At 44.0% G+C, this 17,297-nt stretch overlaps 1 protein-coding gene across 1 annotated transcript in view; it reads right to left on the bottom strand.

Annotated features, from left to right (window-relative positions):
- Nucleotides 1–7,576: 7,576 nt before the first annotated feature.
- Nucleotides 7,577–17,297, bottom strand: part of CDHR3 (cadherin related family member 3) — a 67,746-nt gene continuing 58,025 nt past the window's right edge. Inside the window, exons 16-18 of the mRNA XM_074984148.1 lie at nucleotides 16,454–16,508; nucleotides 14,395–14,443; nucleotides 7,577–7,923 (exon numbers count right to left, since the gene is read on the bottom strand). Of these exons, the coding sequence (XP_074840249.1) occupies nucleotides 7,577–7,923; nucleotides 14,395–14,443; nucleotides 16,454–16,508 (451 nt within the window). The remainder of the gene's footprint in view (nucleotides 7,924–14,394; nucleotides 14,444–16,453; nucleotides 16,509–17,297) is intronic.

The following is a 17,297-nucleotide window of genomic DNA, read 5'->3' on the forward strand; positions in this document are numbered from 1 at the left end:
CTGCCAAAAATTCTTAAACCTGTAGACTATTACCCCTTCCTACTTCATGTAGGAACCAATGGTACAGCCAAGAACAACTTTGAAGAGATCACGGCAGATTACGTAACCCTAGGGGGGAAGATCAAGGAATACAGAGTACAAGCAGTCTTCTCGTCTATCCTCCCTGTGGAAGGAAGGGGTCCGCGTAGGGATCATCGAATCACAGAGGTAAATGTGTGGTTGCATAGGTGGTATAGCAGGGAAGGATTTAGTTTCTTTGACCATGGGATTCTGTTTCATGAATAGGGATTGCTGAGAAGAGATGGGATCCACCTCACTAAAAGAGGAAAGAGCATCTTTGCGGGCAGGCTTGCAAACCTAGTGAGCAGGGCTTTAAACTAGGTTTGTCGGGGGAAGATGACACAAGCCCGGAGGTAAGTGGGGGAAGGAGGAGGGAACAATCAAGTGGGCTTCCTGGGTGAAGAGGAGAAAGTGGGCCAATTGGCCCCTTCTCTAAGATGCTTGTACACTAATGCCAGAAGCCTGGGGAACAAACAGGAAGAATTAGAGGCCCTGGCACTGTCACACAAGTATGAGGTGGTTGGAATAATGGAGACTTGGTGGGACGATTCGCATAACTGGAGCACGGTCATGGAAGCTTATAAATTATTTAGGAAGGACAGACAGGGGAGAAAAGGAGGAGGAGTTGCGCTCTATAGCTGTGTCTACACGTGCACACTACTTCGAAGTAGCGGCACTAACTTCGACATAGTGCCCGTCGTGGCTACACGCGTCGGGCGCTATTTCGAAGTTAACTTCGACGTTAGGCGGCGAGACGTCGAAGTCGCTAACCTCATGAGGGGATCGGAATAGCACCCTAGTTCGACGTTCAACGTCGAAGTAGGGACTGTGTAGACGATCCGCGTCCCGCAACGTCGAAATTGCTGGGTCCTCCATGGTGGCCATCAGCTGGGGGGTTGAGAGATGCTCTCTCTCCAGCCCCTGCGGGGCTCTATGGTCACCGTGGGCAGCAGCCCTTAGCCCAGGGTTTCTGGCTGCTGCTGCGGCAGCTGGGGATCCATGCTGCATGCACAGGGTCTGCAACCTGTGGCTCTGTGGATCTTGTGTTGTTTAGTGCAACTGTGTCTGGGAGGGGCCCTTTAAGGGAGCGGCTTGCTGTTGAGTCCGCCCTGTGACCCTGTCTGCAGCTGTGCCTGGCACCCTTATTTCGATGTGTGCTACTTTGGCGTGTAGACGTACCCTCGCAGCGCCTATTTCGATGTGGTGCCGTGCAACGTCGAAGTTGAACATCGACGTTGCCAGCCCTGGAGGATGTGTAGACGTTATTCATCGAAATAGCCTATTTCGATGTTGGCTTCACGTGTAGACGTAGCCTATGTGAGGGAGCAGTATGACTGCTCAGAGCTCCAGTATGAGGAAGGAGAAAATCCAGTTGAGCGTCTTTGGGTTAAGCTTAGAGGTGGAAGTAACAGAGGTGATGTTGTCGTTGGTGTCTGTTACAGACCACCAGATCAGGGAGAGGAGATAGATGAGGCTTTCTTCAGGCAGCTAAGTGAAGCTTCCAAATCACAGGCCCTGGTTCTCATGGGAGACTTTAATCATCCGGACATTTGTTGGGAGACCAATACGTCAGCACACAGACAATCCAGGAAGTTTTTGGAGAATGTTGGGGATAACTTGTTGGTACAAGTGCTGAAGGAACTGACCAGGGGCCATGCACAACTTGACCTGCTGCTCACAAACAGGGAAGAACTAGTAGAAGAAATAGAAGTGGGAGGGAACATGGGCTGCAGTGACCATGAGATCAAAGATGTCAGGATCCGGACAAAAGTAAGAAAGGTGAGCAGTAACATACAGACCCTTGATTTCAGAAGAGCAGACTTTGACTCCCTGAGAGACTGGATGAGCAGGATCCCTTGGGAAATGAAGATGAAGGGGAAAAGAGTTGAAGAGAACTGGCAGTATTTTAAAGAAGTCTTACTGAAGGCAACGGAACAAACAAACAATCCCGCTGTGTAGTAAGAAATGCAAACATGGTAGGCAACCAGTTTGGCTCAACAGGGAAATCCTTAGTCAGCGTAAATTCAAAAAGGATGCATACAAGAAATGGAAACATGAACAGTTGACTGAGGAGTATAAACATACGGCTGGAGAATGCTGGGCAGTAATCAGGAAAGCGAAAGCACAACTGGAACTGCAGCTGGCAAGGGATGTGAAGAGTAACAAGAAGGGTTTCTACAGGCATGTGAACAATAAACAGGTTATCAGAGAAGGTATGGGGCCATTACTGGATGAAGGAGGTAACTTAGTGACAGATGATGCAGGAAAAGCTGAAGTACTCAATGCTTTTTTTTTGCCTCAGTCTTCACGGACAAAGTCAACTTCCCCATGACGGTCCTAGATGATGCAGTATGGGAAGGTGGAGGGCAGCCATCTGTGGGGAAGGAACAAGTTCTGAGCTATCTAGAAAAACTAGATGTGCACAAGTCCATGGGTCTGGATTTAATGCACCCCAGGGTATTGAGGGAATTGGCAGAGGTCTTTGCTGAACCTTTGGCCATTATCCTTGAAGACTCTTGGAGATCAGGGGAGATACCGGATGACTGGAAGAAGGCAAACGTAGTGCCCATCTTTAAAAAAGGAAATAAGGACAATCCAGGGAACTATAGACCCGTCAGCCTTACCTCAATACCTGGGAAAATAATGGAGGGAATCCTCAAGGAATCTGTTTTGGAGCACTTGGAAGAGGGAAAAGTGATCAAAAGTAGCCAACATGGAGTCACCGGGGCAAGTCCTGCCTGACTAATCTGATTAGCTTCTATGACAAGGTAACAAGCTCCGTGGACATGGGGACGTCAGTGGATGTGATATACCTAGACTTCAGCAAGTCTTTTGATACGGTCTCCCACAACATTCTTGTCCATAAGTTAAGGAAATATGGATTGGATCCTTGGACTATAAGATGGATAGAAAGCTGGCTTGATGGTTGGGCCCAACGGGTAGTGGTCAATGGCTCAATATCTGGATGGCAGTCTGTTTCAAGCGGAGTGCCGCAAGGCTCTGTTCTGGGGCCGGTGTTATTCAACATCTTTATTAATGACCTGGATGAGGGACTGGATTGCACCCTCAGCAAGTTTGCGGATGACACAAAACTAGGTGGAGAGGTAGATTCGTTGGAGGGTAGAGAGAGAATCCAGAGGGACCTGGATAAATTGGAGGATAGGCCCAAAAGAAATCTGATGCGGTTCAATAAGGAGAAGTGTAGAATCCTGCACCTGGGGCGGAAGAATCCCAAGCATTGTTACAGGCTGGGGACCAACTGGCTCAGCAGCAGTATGATGGAAAGGGACCTAGCGGTTATGGTGGATGAAAGGCTGGGTATGAGTAAACAGTGTGCCCTTGTAGCCAAGAAGGCTAACAGCATACTGGGGTGCGTTAGGAGGAGCATTTCGAGCAGATCTACAGAAGTAATTAATCTTTATTCAGCACTGGTGAGGCCACATCTGGAATATTGTGTCCAGTTTTGGGCCCCCCAGTATAAAAAGGATGTGGATTTGCTGGACCAGATTCAGCGAAGGGCAACAAAAATTATTCAGGGTCTGGAGCACAAGACCTATGAGGATAGGCTGAGGGATTTGGGCTTGTTTAGCTTACAGAAGAGAAGACTTAAAGGTGGTTTAATAGCAGCTTTCAACTTCCTGAAGGGGAACTCTAAAAAGGAGGGTGAGAACTGTTCTCAGTGGTGTCAGATGGCAGAACAAGGAGTAATGATCTGAAGTTGAAGAGGGAGAGGTGTAAGTTAGATATTAGGAAAAACTACTTCACCAGGCAGGTGGTGAAGCATTGGAATGCGTTGCCTAGAGAGGTGGTGGATTCTCCATCCTTTGAGGTTTTTAAGTCCCAGCTGGACAAGGTCCTGGCTGAGATGACTTAGTAGGAGTTGATCCTGCTTGAAGGGGGCTGGACTAGATGACCTCCTGAGGTCCCTTCCAGCCCTGTGATTCTGTGATCCTGTATGCTCATTCCGCAGTCAGGAAACAGGCACAATGAGTGGTGGGGCCCAGTACAAAATTATGGTAATGAGTGGCAAGACACCCATTGATTTCAGTGAGTGTTCAATCAAGCCTTGTGTGTGATGGCATGTCCCTGCTCAGGGGTTGTGACTCCCATTCCCCACTGCTCTAGCCATCAGATCCAATTTCTTCTCACTATGTCTTAGAGCTGCAATCAGTGGTGTCTGTCAGAAATAAATTGTGCTAGAACCTTCCCCTTCACACCACATCCGTCACTGTATATAGCAGCAGATCTTTAAGGCCTCAGGGCAAAGATTCTCCAATCTGACATCCTGCGCAACACAAGCCAGAAAATTTCATGCAAACCAGCCCATCAGTTGCAGCTGAGATAGAGTGTAACTTTTTGAAAGATAAGCCACTCTTGATATCAAGACTTTGAGTGATGAAAAATCTGCCACATCCCACGGTAAATTTGTTCCAATCATTCATTAACCTCCCTGTGTAAAACCTTGCACTTTAATCCTAGTTTCAAGTTTGTCTAGCATTAGCTTCCAACTGTTGCCTCTGGAATATCTGGATGCCTCCCAAATGGAACAAACGCAAGTGTTAGACCATCAATTAGACCAAAATGTGGCACCCTGTTTTGTATGTTAAGGTTTATATATCTTAGCCATAATCCTTTTGCTGTGGCAAATATAGATTAAAGTGAACTTTCCATTTTTTTTACCCTGAAAGTGAAGACACCTAGCAGGGATGGAGTCTTGTAGCCCTGGACCAGCTGCTGGAAAAAGCTTTATCCTCCTTATGTAAGACTGACACCTCTGAAGTTCCTTCCAAAGGCACTTGTGGTTCCAGGCTGACAGGCATTTTTATGTAGCTTAATCTGTAGTCATGGAAGTCCATGAAGATGAGGACCAAGTTGAAGTGTATGTGGTATGTTCTATGTGGAGCCAGTGGAGTACTGAGGGGAGGCATGTTCTGCAACCACAGTCACTAAGGATGCCGGCTGCTGTGCTCTCTGAGGTCACTTCCTTTGGTCACAAGTACAGTGAGGGACAAGGGCCTGACAAAGGCATGCCTTCCACTCCACTCAAGTCACTGCCCAGCACTATGAGGGTGACACCTCCAGCCAACCTCAGATGGAAGGAGTCAATGTGGGAACCATAGCTCAGCTTCTCTTAGCGGGGGGGGGTCAAGCAGAACCCCAGGTGTTGACAATTTGAGGAATCTCTGAAAAATGGGAGCTGCTGTTTTGCTGACTAAACCTTCAAAGTGTTTCTGGCTTCCCACCAATGTAATTATGTCTCATGCAAGCCAAGTTTCAGACAGCAGCTGATCCAGGCAATGAGCTGTCTGGGTGATGGCTCTCTTAGTGGGGAGATGTGCCAGACAGAACTGGGTATCATCTGTGCTACTGTTATGAGCATAATGTTCCACAGTTCTCGCCCTAGAAAAGTCATGTGATCCAGGCACAAGACTAAGCACCATGCGGTCAGTTTTTTAAACCTTCCCCCCACCCCGACGCCCTACTTTATTGTAGGCCTTTTAGGAGATGCTAGGGGTTTCTTGTGCCTCAGTTTCTCTCCCTATAAAAGGGACATAATTCCCTACGTCTCCGAGGTGATGTGTGAGGCACTCATAAACTATAGCGATGAGCACACAGGAATGCCAGCAATGGTAAACAGAGAAGTGCATGCTGTCTTTTTCTAATAACTGTAATGTGATTCATTTATTTGTGTGATGAAGATTTGAATTTTCTTTACAACTGACAGGTGTGCTTTTGGGTATCTCTGAACCATGCTGATGAAAAGCTAAGAGTTGTAATCCCGGTGCCAGTTAGACCAACACTTGTCATTAAACTGGAAAACCATATGCGTGGAAATGGGCTGTATTTTATTTACATGAAACCACTACAAACAATAGTGGGCTGCAGCTCTGAATAGGTGACTAGTACAGTTGGTGCTTAAGGATCAAGCAATGCTATAACAACCAGCATAGACACAGTAACCGGTAGCATGCCCAGACTGTGCAAAGGCAGTGAATCACTTTCTTATCGCTAGCAGTGTGGTGTTAAAGACAAATGGCGTTTCTAATTGCTAAGTGAAATGTTGCCATGACAGAAGACCTTTTTCCTGCTTCCTTCTTTTCCAAATGCAATCGCTGTTTCCTAATAAAATAGTTAATGGGCCAAACCCCTCCCTGCCCTCACATTAGCATGTTGCTTCTAACGCCACAAGAGACAGCCTTACAATTAGTAGAACTCCAACCAATGACTTTTGTTGTAGGTCTCCCACCGCTAGGGAATGGAATCAAGTCTTATGTATTTTCCCCATCAGTCCTGGAAAATCAGACTGTTGTCACTAGATTTGGATCTGAAATAAGGGTGGCACCCACTGTTCCAGGAGAGATTCAGGTGCTGCCCAGCTGATTAGCAAAGTGCCCACAGCTGCCAGTATGTTTCTATTGGTGGTGCACACCTCCCCATGCCTTGGAGCACATAACAACATTTATTCTGCTCTTGGATGGGTATAGCTTAAGGGAACACCAGTTGCACCACCTGTAGCATGGTGCTGACTGATGCACCTGAAAAATTAAGATTAAAATGAACATTAGACTAGAAGATCCTCCCTGAATTTCAGCTCCATGACCCCAGAAAACGTTTGGGCTTATCAGACCATCCCTATTGTACTCAAGGAAAGAGAAGCAGAGGAGTTTCTGAAAATTAAGAAATATGTATTTGTTTTCAAACTAGCCATTCCTTGCAATAATACAACAACTTTTACCTGCTTCAATTCTGTACACTGCATAAACTTCATACATTATCAAACTAGACTAGTTGTATAGTAATATATATTTGTTGAAACATTTTTCTTCTGGACCTATTCAGCTTGATTTTGAAAAATACAAAAGCCCCAAGAAAAGCATAAAAGATGATGAAGTTGAACAGTAATAAAGTTAAAAAAGCAAAATAAAATGTAACTTTAACAGGAGGGCCTAAAGTAACAAACAATGCTAGGGATTTTCCCATTCAAAAATATTTTCAAAACATACTGATTTCTAAATCACACAGGACACAGTTCAGATAAAAAACAATTTGTGATAAACACTTTAACTCACAATTTAAACTGAATTATTGAATTCTAAGTACACACACACGCCGCCCTCAGCAGCTTTACTTCTGGAATTGTAGAACATATCAATTCTCCTGCCTACTTTTTGGGGGTAGCTCATACTTGTGTTAATGTGAGCATGAGGATTGCATTTATGGTTTGGTCCTACAAGGTGTTGCACCCAAAGGAATGCAAAAGCTAGTTGTGTTTTTCCTTCTCCCAAGCTCACATGCTCACACAGTCATGAGGACAACCTGGTCCTACATTTGGGTATAATTTACCTAGTACTGTCCCATACATTCGAGTGGTATTGAACAAGAAGCACAAGGCCCTCTTTTATGTTGGTGTTGTTGTAGTGCCAGGGTGAAGGTTTTCCCGCATAGCTCACAGGTGAGATGGCTCCCGAAAGCTTCATGCCACATTCTTTGAGGCTGGCTTTGGCTGTAACTGGGGTTATATTTTGGGAGAGGGGACTGGCGACCTGCCTGGAGAGAATGAACCCCTACCCCCAGCTCCATCTTTTGGCTTTTGTAGTTTCAGGCTATCATGACTAGACATTTCTGCCCTTCCTTTCAAGGGCTTGGTTGCCATGTTATTCTCTGCTGCCAGTTCTCTGCCATTTGTTCCAGCTTCTTGCTTGCTTGCGTTTCCCATTTTGTCTTTGCCTTCACTGCTGTTCACTGGAGCAGCTGAAATTCCCTGTTCAACTGGATCCTTTATTCCTGGCTCAGCTGGCTCATTCATATCTTTCCATCTTCGGGCACCGGATTTTGAATTGAATTCATACATTTTGCCAGTGACTGGTTAGGGAGAAAAAGACCAACAGTTAAACTCTTTCTCCTGTTAGCAGGCCAGTGGTGGAAATTCCCCTCAGTGTGTCAGTTCACAAAGAGTAAATCTCATCAAAAGATCTCGAAGCTGCAGTCTGTTTGGCAAACCCAATTTCTTCACCTAAGTCCTAGATTTGCTGTTTTAACTCTAGAGTAAAGCAGCAAAAGTCCCCCCGCTGATGCACTGACAGAGGTGTGGATGTGATTGAATTGCTTCAGGAGGACATATAAGCTATACCAGTATAAGATGCCTTCATAAGGGTTTAGCTGTGTCGTGCTAGGGCTTGTCATAGTTTACTGGTTCAAATAAAAACCACACTCCTAACTGATGTGGATATCCTGTATAATGATGGTCTAGCGTAGATCAGTCCTAAAACCACACTGCTGTCTAGACTAGGAAAGACTGTGTGGTAGGTTTGCTATCTCCATGTAGCTAATTATTTGTAAAAACAATCTGAAATATGAGGCAGCTATTGTAGACATAGTTTAACACCTTTAAACTCAGCTCAGTTTGTCCAAGCTGATGCCAGGCTTGGCATCCCCAATGATTTGGCCTATTTATTGACTTATTATTTGCCTAGAATACTTTTCTCCAGACACATGCTCTGTACTATAGTAAAAGATAATGAAATAAGAACATAAGAAGGGCCATAATGGGTCAGACCGAAGGCCCATCCAGCCCAGTAGCCTGTCTGCTGACAGTGGCCAGTGCCAGGTGCCCCAGTGGGGGGTAGACTGAAGACAATGATCAAGTGACTTGTCTCCTGCCATCCATCTCCAGCCTCTGACAATCAGAGGCCAGGGACACCATTCCTACCCTTGGCTAATAGCCTTTTATGGACCTAACCTCCATGAATTTATCCAGCTCTTTCTTAAATTCTGTTACAGTCCTAGCCTTCATAGTCTCCTTGAGCAAGGAGTTCCACAGGTTAGCTATGCACTGAGTGAAGAAGAACTTTCTTTTATTAGTTTTAAACCTGCTACCCATTAATTTCATTTGGTGTCCTCTAGTTCTTGTATAATGATGTAGTGTCTCTGTTTATGTGCTAGGGAGGGGAGAGTTCATCCTTATACACCCTACTGTCTCAAATCTTTCGTACTTTAGTGCACTATGCTATAGCGTTCTGTTAGAAAGTACGTATAGCCCTCTGTAGACGTTAACAGCAGCTCTTCCTTTCTACAGCGTAAACAGGCCTCCATTGCTTCAGCTTATTTATTCTCCACAGAGACGTAGAGAAATATCCTGGTGTTTAATGTAATTACCTTATTGTTTAAAATACTCCTTATTTGTTAAGTGGACAAGGGAAATGGAGATCTAGGAGCATTTCCTGTAATTAATTGAACATTATTCTTATCCGATACTGTGAGATAAAAAGACTATTAAGGACTGGTAAGAGATCTATGCTAGAGTTAGTGCCAGGATTAATGGACCTTGACACAGTAGTGTAATTTGGGCAGTTAAAGATAAAATTGGACTTCTCCTCACATGATTTATATGGCTACTTACAGATTAGGCACTTTGGAATATAAAAGAATAAGAAATGTCTCATAGCCCTATATGTAGCTACCAGCACAAAAGGTTATTGCAGAGGGTGTAGCCTGAAGGCGTGGGTGTTTGCATACCCTCCTGCAGGGCTGTCATGTGAGGTTTAGTTATTGGACCAGTGGAGTTTGGAGGACACCTGACCCAGCTTCTCTTGAATCTGCTGAACTGAGCATTTATGACTCCAAGTCTGGCAGGTGGGATGTTGTGACATTGTCTCCATGATGTGCTCATTTCATCCCATAAGAGTACATCCTCTAGGAATAACCACAGCATGCGTGACAGTTCTTGTTCTCCATCGCCATACACCTGCCCATGCTCAGAAGATAAGTTTCCAAAACTCTTGAGATACTAATGTTCTCATACATCCAACCCACTCCAGGCTGCAGGAATGCTCTTTTAATGTGTACGCACATCTTTACTGCCCCTGGAGCATTATACTGCACCATAACACTTAGCTCATGGCACAAATATCATCCCACTGTGGTGTGTTTGTGATTAGCTGAACCCTGTGCCTAGAACCTGAGCCCCAAAAATTTTGTATTCATCACATTTAGATCTAGTGTTTGAAGACATTGTTCTGGGAGCCAAGTCAGTGCCAAGCTATTATAAAGAAAAAGTTTTTGAGGCACTATCTTTATTCGACCAGCTTGTTGGTGAGAAACACTTTTGAGCTACTCAGGAAGAGCTCTGTGCAGCTCAAAAGCTCGTCTCTCTCTCCAACAGAAGATGGTCGAATAAAATATTACCTTCCCCCATCTTGTTGCTTTAGGTTTAGGCAGTCAGGAAAGCCTAAGGAAAGGACACGTCATGTATTTTTACAAAATAAGTTGCACAGCTGCTACGCACAGGTCAGGCTCTTGTACCAGATATGGCCTGGCTATAAATCTGCAACCCCAGACAGACATAGGTGAGATGTCTTCCATGAGATCCTTTAACGCAATGCTGCTTGTACCCCATTAGATAAGAGATATTACACATGACATCACCTGGTGTATGAATCGTGTTGCCTGATCTTTTGTTTATGTATTAAGTTATATAGCTTACTTAAGAATTTCCAGTTATCATTTTGAGAGTTTACCAGTTCTTGTCCCAGAATCAAGCCCAGTGTTTAGTTGGGAACCCTGCTGCGCACAGTTGCAACACTCACACTGTAGGAAATCTATCAGAACATATATCAATAAGCAAGCAGGCAAACTGGGTCTATAGGCTACAATAGTGTAATACAATTTAGCATTCCATGACAACTCCGTGGAAAGTTGCTCTTCTAGGTACCTAATCACTAGTGTGCATCCTTGCGGTTATATGTCAGACCTGCTGCTGAACTGTTGTGAATATATCATCCTCTCTTTGCTGCCCCGTTTGCTAACAAATCTCTCTCAGCCATTAGCGTTGGAGTTTTGAACTCTAATGCTGAGCAGAATCAGCACAGGGCAGATCTACATTACCCCAGAAGACTGACCCACTCAGGGGTTTGATTTTGCATGTCAGACATGAGGAGCAAGGGAGGTCAACAGGAGAAACTCATTGACCTCCCCCAGTATAGACAGCCAAGTTAGCCAATTGCAGATACATCAGAGTTTTTTTGTTTGTTTGTTTGTTTTGTTTTTTAAAGCTACGCAACTGCCATAGCTAGAATTGCTTATCTGTGGTTGATGTACTTTCCCTAGTGTAGACATAGCTGTTGACTCATGGAAATGTAGGACTGGAAGGGACCTCAACAGGTCAACTAGTCCAGTCGTTTGCACTGATGCAGGACTAAGTATTATCAAGATCATTCCTGATAGGTGTTAATCTAACCTGTTCCTAAAAACCTCTAATGACAGTCTGACAGAACATACACCTGTGTTCACAAAACATGGCCATTATTGTCCTGATAAAATGCAGGTAGGAGCACTGAATGTGAAGTTGTTATGAGATTTCCCTGAATGATGTTATTAGCATGTTCCAAAACCCAGATCACTGCCCAAACAATGATTGGTAAACAGGCCTACCTTAAACAAAAGCAGAACATACATTTCTAATTTGCATTTCAGCAATAAGCAGGATCCTCAAACAAGGAGGGAAAGAAAAAAAGCTCAAACAAGTGAGCGGGGGAAAAAAACAAAAGGGAAAATCCTTCCAATGGTTTGCAAGAAAGGGACTTAAACTATAATAAGAGGGACAAACACTCCAGGCACCCCTTTCTCTCCCTGCCTATTGCATTCATGGTACCCGAAATTTTAAAGAAAATTTGGGCACTGGGAAAAAGAATCTTGACCTGAGAAGTTTGGTGAGCAAAACTGCAGAAAGTACTGGGTGAGAGAACTTTTTGCTTTGAATTCACCATAGTTTGTTAGGTACTAGTAACATTTTACCACTGTAACCATTTGACTTTTATGCTTCATTATGTGTACTCAACATCTTTTGCAGTTAATAATGTAACCCAGATGTGTGTGGCAGAAGCCAGTTACATACATACACTCAGGGTGTAGCTTGCATACTGGAAAGCTGTTTGTGAGTGGCTCAGGTAGGAGCTACTTCAGCAAGATACCGTAAGGCACCCAAGGCTGCCAGCAGGGTTGACACAACTGCTCGTTAGTCTGTATTGTACTCTGGTATGGCACAGGGGGAGATTCCATAACCTAGGTAATTTGTTCCAGTGCTTAACAATCCTTACACTCTGCAGTTTTCCCTAATGTCTAAATCTCCCCTGATGGAGTTTAAGCCAGTTTTTTCTGGTCTTGTCCTTAGTGGGTAGAGAGAACAAGTTGTTATACTCCTCTTTAGAGCAACCTTATACAGACTTGAAAACTGTTATCATGTCCCTCCTCAATCTTCTCTTGTCCCTCTAAGGTCAGGTTTCATGGTCTAGAAAATATTTTTGTTGCCTCCTCTGGACTTTTTTCACTTGGTGCACATTTTTTGTCACCTTTCTAGGCATTAAGTTGTAGCTATCACAGTGGGAACTCCTTTTGGCAGAAGATCCTCTCTAGAGCTTTTGGCTCATCCTGTCGCATCTAGTGACTGCCTCAGTTCTTTCACTTTTCTTGTCTGTCCCACTGTGCTCCTGAGAGGCAGCCTGACCAATAGGTGCCTCCTTCCCTGTGTTAAACAATCAACAAACCCCGGATGCAGTGGCACCCATGCACTGGAAGAAGGTGAGCTCACCACAGCTGTGCAGGAATGAGCACCCATTGATCCCTGCTGTGCTGAAGATTGTAGAGGAGGCATCAGTACACCTGCTCCTATTCCACTGGCCCATCCTCTGAATGTGGGGGAAGGATGCAGCTGACATGGGTTGTTGCTGCCCTAGCACTACAAATGCAATCATGGAGCAGTTCTGCTATCCCTCCACACACTGGGGGAAGATTGTGCTCTCCCCACTCCCTGGGCTAAGTCAATGTATTCCCGCTTGCCAGCAGTAGCACCAATTCAGATATTTCTGGGGGCTTAGGAGGAAATTCTGGCCTCCCTGCTCTCCTGCTCCTGGCAGAGACTCTGTTCTGGACCCTGCTCCTCTCTCCGCCTAGTAAGGCTTCCCACTGCTCCCTCAGGCTAAGAGCCTCCCCTCTCTCTTATCCACACACAGCAAGTGATGGTCCCACCAGGAGTTGATTCTCAGAGGACTTACAGGAATATACTCTCCCTATGCCCATTAGCAACACCATTTGGCCCAGCCACCCTCCCATCTGTACAGAGGGGAAAGCAGGTCAAATTTCAGTCACATTGCAACCATGGAGCCAGAGTGACACCATTTCAGCAGCAGCTGTACTGATTTTGTACAGGTCTGCTTCTCAAAAGTGGTCAGGCCAGGCCTCCCCCACCCCATCACCACCCCCAGCCCTGCCATCTGTGGAACTTAAAGCAAGTAGAAATATCTTTTGGGGAGCAATTTCTCCCAGCCCTTCCAACTGTTACCACATTCACAAATGTTACTAGGGCATTTGGCTTGATTTTTCACACAGCCATACTGGGTCAGACCAATGCTTCACCTAGCCCAGTATCCTGTCTTCCAACAGTGTCCAGCGCTGGATACGTCAGAGGGAGCAAACAGGACATGGCACTTTAATTGTTGTCCAGTCCTAGCTTCTAGCACTTTGAGGCTCAGGATACCCAGGACATTTTTGCTAACATCCATTGATGGTCCTGTCCTAGATGAAATTCTCTAATTCATTTTTGATCCAGTTGTATATCTGGCTTTCACACATTCCCTGGCAGTGAGTTCCACAGGTTGACTGGGGGTTTTGTGAAGTTCTTCCTAAGATTTGTTTTAAACCTGCTGCCTATTAATTTCATTGGATACCCCTTTGTTCTTGTATTTACGTGAAGATGTGATAACACTTCCTTATTCACTTTCTCCACACCACCCATCATCTTATAGACCTGTATCATATTGCCCCTTACTCATCTTTTTCAAACTAAAAAGTCTCAGACATGTTAATCTCACCTTATATGGAAGTTCTTCTATTACCCCAATCGTTTTATTGCCCTTCAATATATTTTTTGAGATGGGGTGACTAGAATTGCACAATATTCAAGGAGTGGACATGCCATGAATTTACATAGTGGCATTATGATATTTCTGTCTTATTAGATATCTGTTTCTTAATGGGTCCTAAAACTGTTAGCTTTGACTGCCACTGCACATTGTGCAGATATTTTCAGAAAACTTTCCACACTGATTCCAGTATCTTTCTTGAGTGGTAACAGTTAATTTAGAAGACCCCATCATTTTGTAGGTATAGGTAGGTTTATATTTTCCAATAAATATTTCTCATTTATCAAAATTGACTTAAAATTAATTCCCACTCTCCTTAGAAACAACCAGCTTTTAAATATGAAATGCAAATAATTAAGGTAACCAGTCCAATTTATTTCAAGCCAAACATTTAAATTCACTTTCAATTTTTCTTTACCTGGGTCTCTGGCTTCTCCATCAAAGACTGTGTTTATCTTGGTCATTTCCTATGAAGAGACACATAATGTGAAATCAAGTCCATGAAATAATTAAACAAGGAGGAGGTGCAGTGACTTGGAAATTTTTCCGTACATGGATTGAAGAAAATTAATATGACCTGCATGCTGCATTGGGGTGAGTTTAATCAGAACTGGCAACAAAAGTCATAGTGGATTTGGGTGTTTGCTACCCAATGTTCAAAGGAAAAATAATGGGCCTCACATGCTAACGGACTCAAAATGGGAAACACAACAGATCATCCCCCTACTAGGAGGGGGTTGGACTTCCCTATCAAAAAAGCTTGGGGAGTGGTAGCTTGATATTGAAAGCCGTTGAACAAGATTTTAAGCCAGTGTCATTGCACACTCTGTGTTCGAAGTAAACAAGCCTGTACTTCCCTGGAATTAGTCATGTCATTTTGCTGTGTCAGAAACAAAAGATTTAGAGCTGGATTCTCTCAGTTACACTGCTGCTGGTCAAAAATAACATTGTTGAAGCCAATGAAGTTACACCATGTAAAACTGGTTTGAGTGGACAAATGGGCCCATTGTTTTCTTTCTGCTTTATCTTCAAATCTCCTTTCTAATTACCCTGACTCTGCCTCTCTTGTGTCTGATAACTGGGGGATGGGAAACGTAGTCATTCCATAGAGGTGAATGGGAACATGATGCAGCTGAACTACAACTCCCATGAGCACCATGCAGGGATTTCTGAATGGAAAAATTTGCACGTTTTGTCAAAAACCATTTTGGTGTTTGGGTGCCTGTTTTTTGAACAGTAAGCGCTGTTCATGGAAAAAGTTTAGGTAGTTGAAAACCCAGTTTTCTAAAACAGCTTTGATAGAAAAATTTTGACCTAGTGACCTCATATTATGGCATGAATAACTCAGGATTCCTTATTTTCAGTGCCTGCTTTCTCCGTGATTATCACACAATGGGCCAGATTTATGAAAGCGCAACACTGGTCACATGGGTTTTGTTTTTCGAATGGTACTAAATAAGAACCCTAACTTGATTCACTTCATCTCTATCTCCTCAGCCACCCCCTCTGTAAATGGCACTTCTTCACAAACACCTTCACTACAGTCTTCTCTGCAGGTAAGAAAGTACCAGGCTAGAGTGTTGAAAATCCTTACTCCAAAGCTCCACAGAAAAATGATGGGCCTACCAAATCCTGCTCAGTGTCACTATTCAGTCACACTTCTTCCCATTTCATCCTCTTACTCTCCTTGTATTTTATTTGTCTGTCTGGAGTGTAAATTCTTTCAGGCATGGATTTGGGTGATGTGCCACTGAACTCAATGCGTGCGTGTGTGTGTGATTTTTTTCGTTGACTTAAATCAAATTTGTATTTCATGCTGTCAGAAAAAGAACTCAGCACATTGTCAGCGGATAAAGAGTTTCATGCTTAATAGGTAGGGCACCAGGTTGGGAGTAAGGACTTGGGTCCTATAACGGTCTCTGCCACTGACCTACTGTGTAACCTTGGACAAATCACATCTCTCTGTGCCCCTTCCTACTCTTTACCTGTCTTGCCTCTTTACGAAGAGATTTTCACTTGCATATATGTACAGCACCTAGCACATTGGGGCAGCAGTCTTGCATTGAAGTCCCTGACCGGTGGTGTTATATTAATAATCCTACAGTCTTGATTTAAATCAGATTCTCTCTGCCTGAGTAAGATCTATGGGACCAGGATTTAACGTGGTGTCATTGACCCACTTGCTAAAATGCCCATTAGTAGTATTTCTAGTGATGGCTTCCTATCTTCATTATGTAATATACAAAAACCTCTGGGATACGTCTAAATTTAAAAAGTAGCACTACTCAATATTGATGAAATAATGGGTTTGTATACTTACATAGGAAACATGTCTATTGTCAGAAAGAATTTTCTTGGCATAGTGTCTATCTTGCAATCTCTTTTGCTGGTCTCATCCAAAAGTTCTGCAGCTTCCATGTCCATACTGTAGGATTAGTTTGGGCCAAACACTTTAGTTTGTGACTTACAGTACTTACCAAAACCACTTCTTTCTTGACTTTCTTCTTTCCTATAGGCAAGAAAATGCACATTCTGAGGAATCAGACTTTTCTGACTGTGAAAAGTATACGTTTATAACCAATGTCTGAATGATACTTCCCTGACAGCCAGCTGGGAGGAGGAGAGATCTTTGGTGTGTTTGTGTAAATATAGTTTGTTGCCGTTCCACTTACATATTCACCAGATAGACGTAAAAGGCTGGGTCTATACTTCCAGGGATTATCAACAGCTGCTACGCAATTTTTGGTAGGCCAATTGTGTACTAAAAAATGATTTCATGGCCGTTGATATTCGTCCCTGTCCCCACTGCAGAATGCCACGAGGAGCACCCCTCCTGCCAGCTTTCCTTAATCCCTGTGACTTGCTAGGAGTTCTGGGGTCGACATTGACGCTGGAATGTGCTGTTTGCACGTGCACAAAACAGCACCCCAGCCTAAGCATTCGCTCTTCTGCAGCAAGCGTAGACCCAGCCAAAGTGATTAACTTTGGCTGGTGTTGAGTTACAAATCGCCTTAGTGCTGAATGCAGAGGCAGTGAAATATGGTTACCAGTGCTGTAATTATTGTAGGAATACAGGGAAGCAGGTCTGTGCTTAAGCTGTTCCAAATGAGGGGACCATAGTGAGTTGAAAAAACCTTATGAAGCCCTGGGCTTCATTGCCAGGGCCCTCTGAAAGTTAAGAGGGGTGGAGACAAGTGTCCCAGCTAGAAGGCTGCAAACTCTTCCCAAGCATTCTCCCTGAATTGGTTTAACCTGTTCTCGCTCTCAGTCTCTCTCTCTCACACACACACACACACACACATATTGTGATAGGATTGTGTT

This window comes from Carettochelys insculpta, chromosome 1 (genome assembly GCF_033958435.1).
Source record: "Carettochelys insculpta isolate YL-2023 chromosome 1, ASM3395843v1, whole genome shotgun sequence".
Classification (NCBI taxonomy): Eukaryota; Metazoa; Chordata; order Testudines; family Carettochelyidae; genus Carettochelys; species Carettochelys insculpta.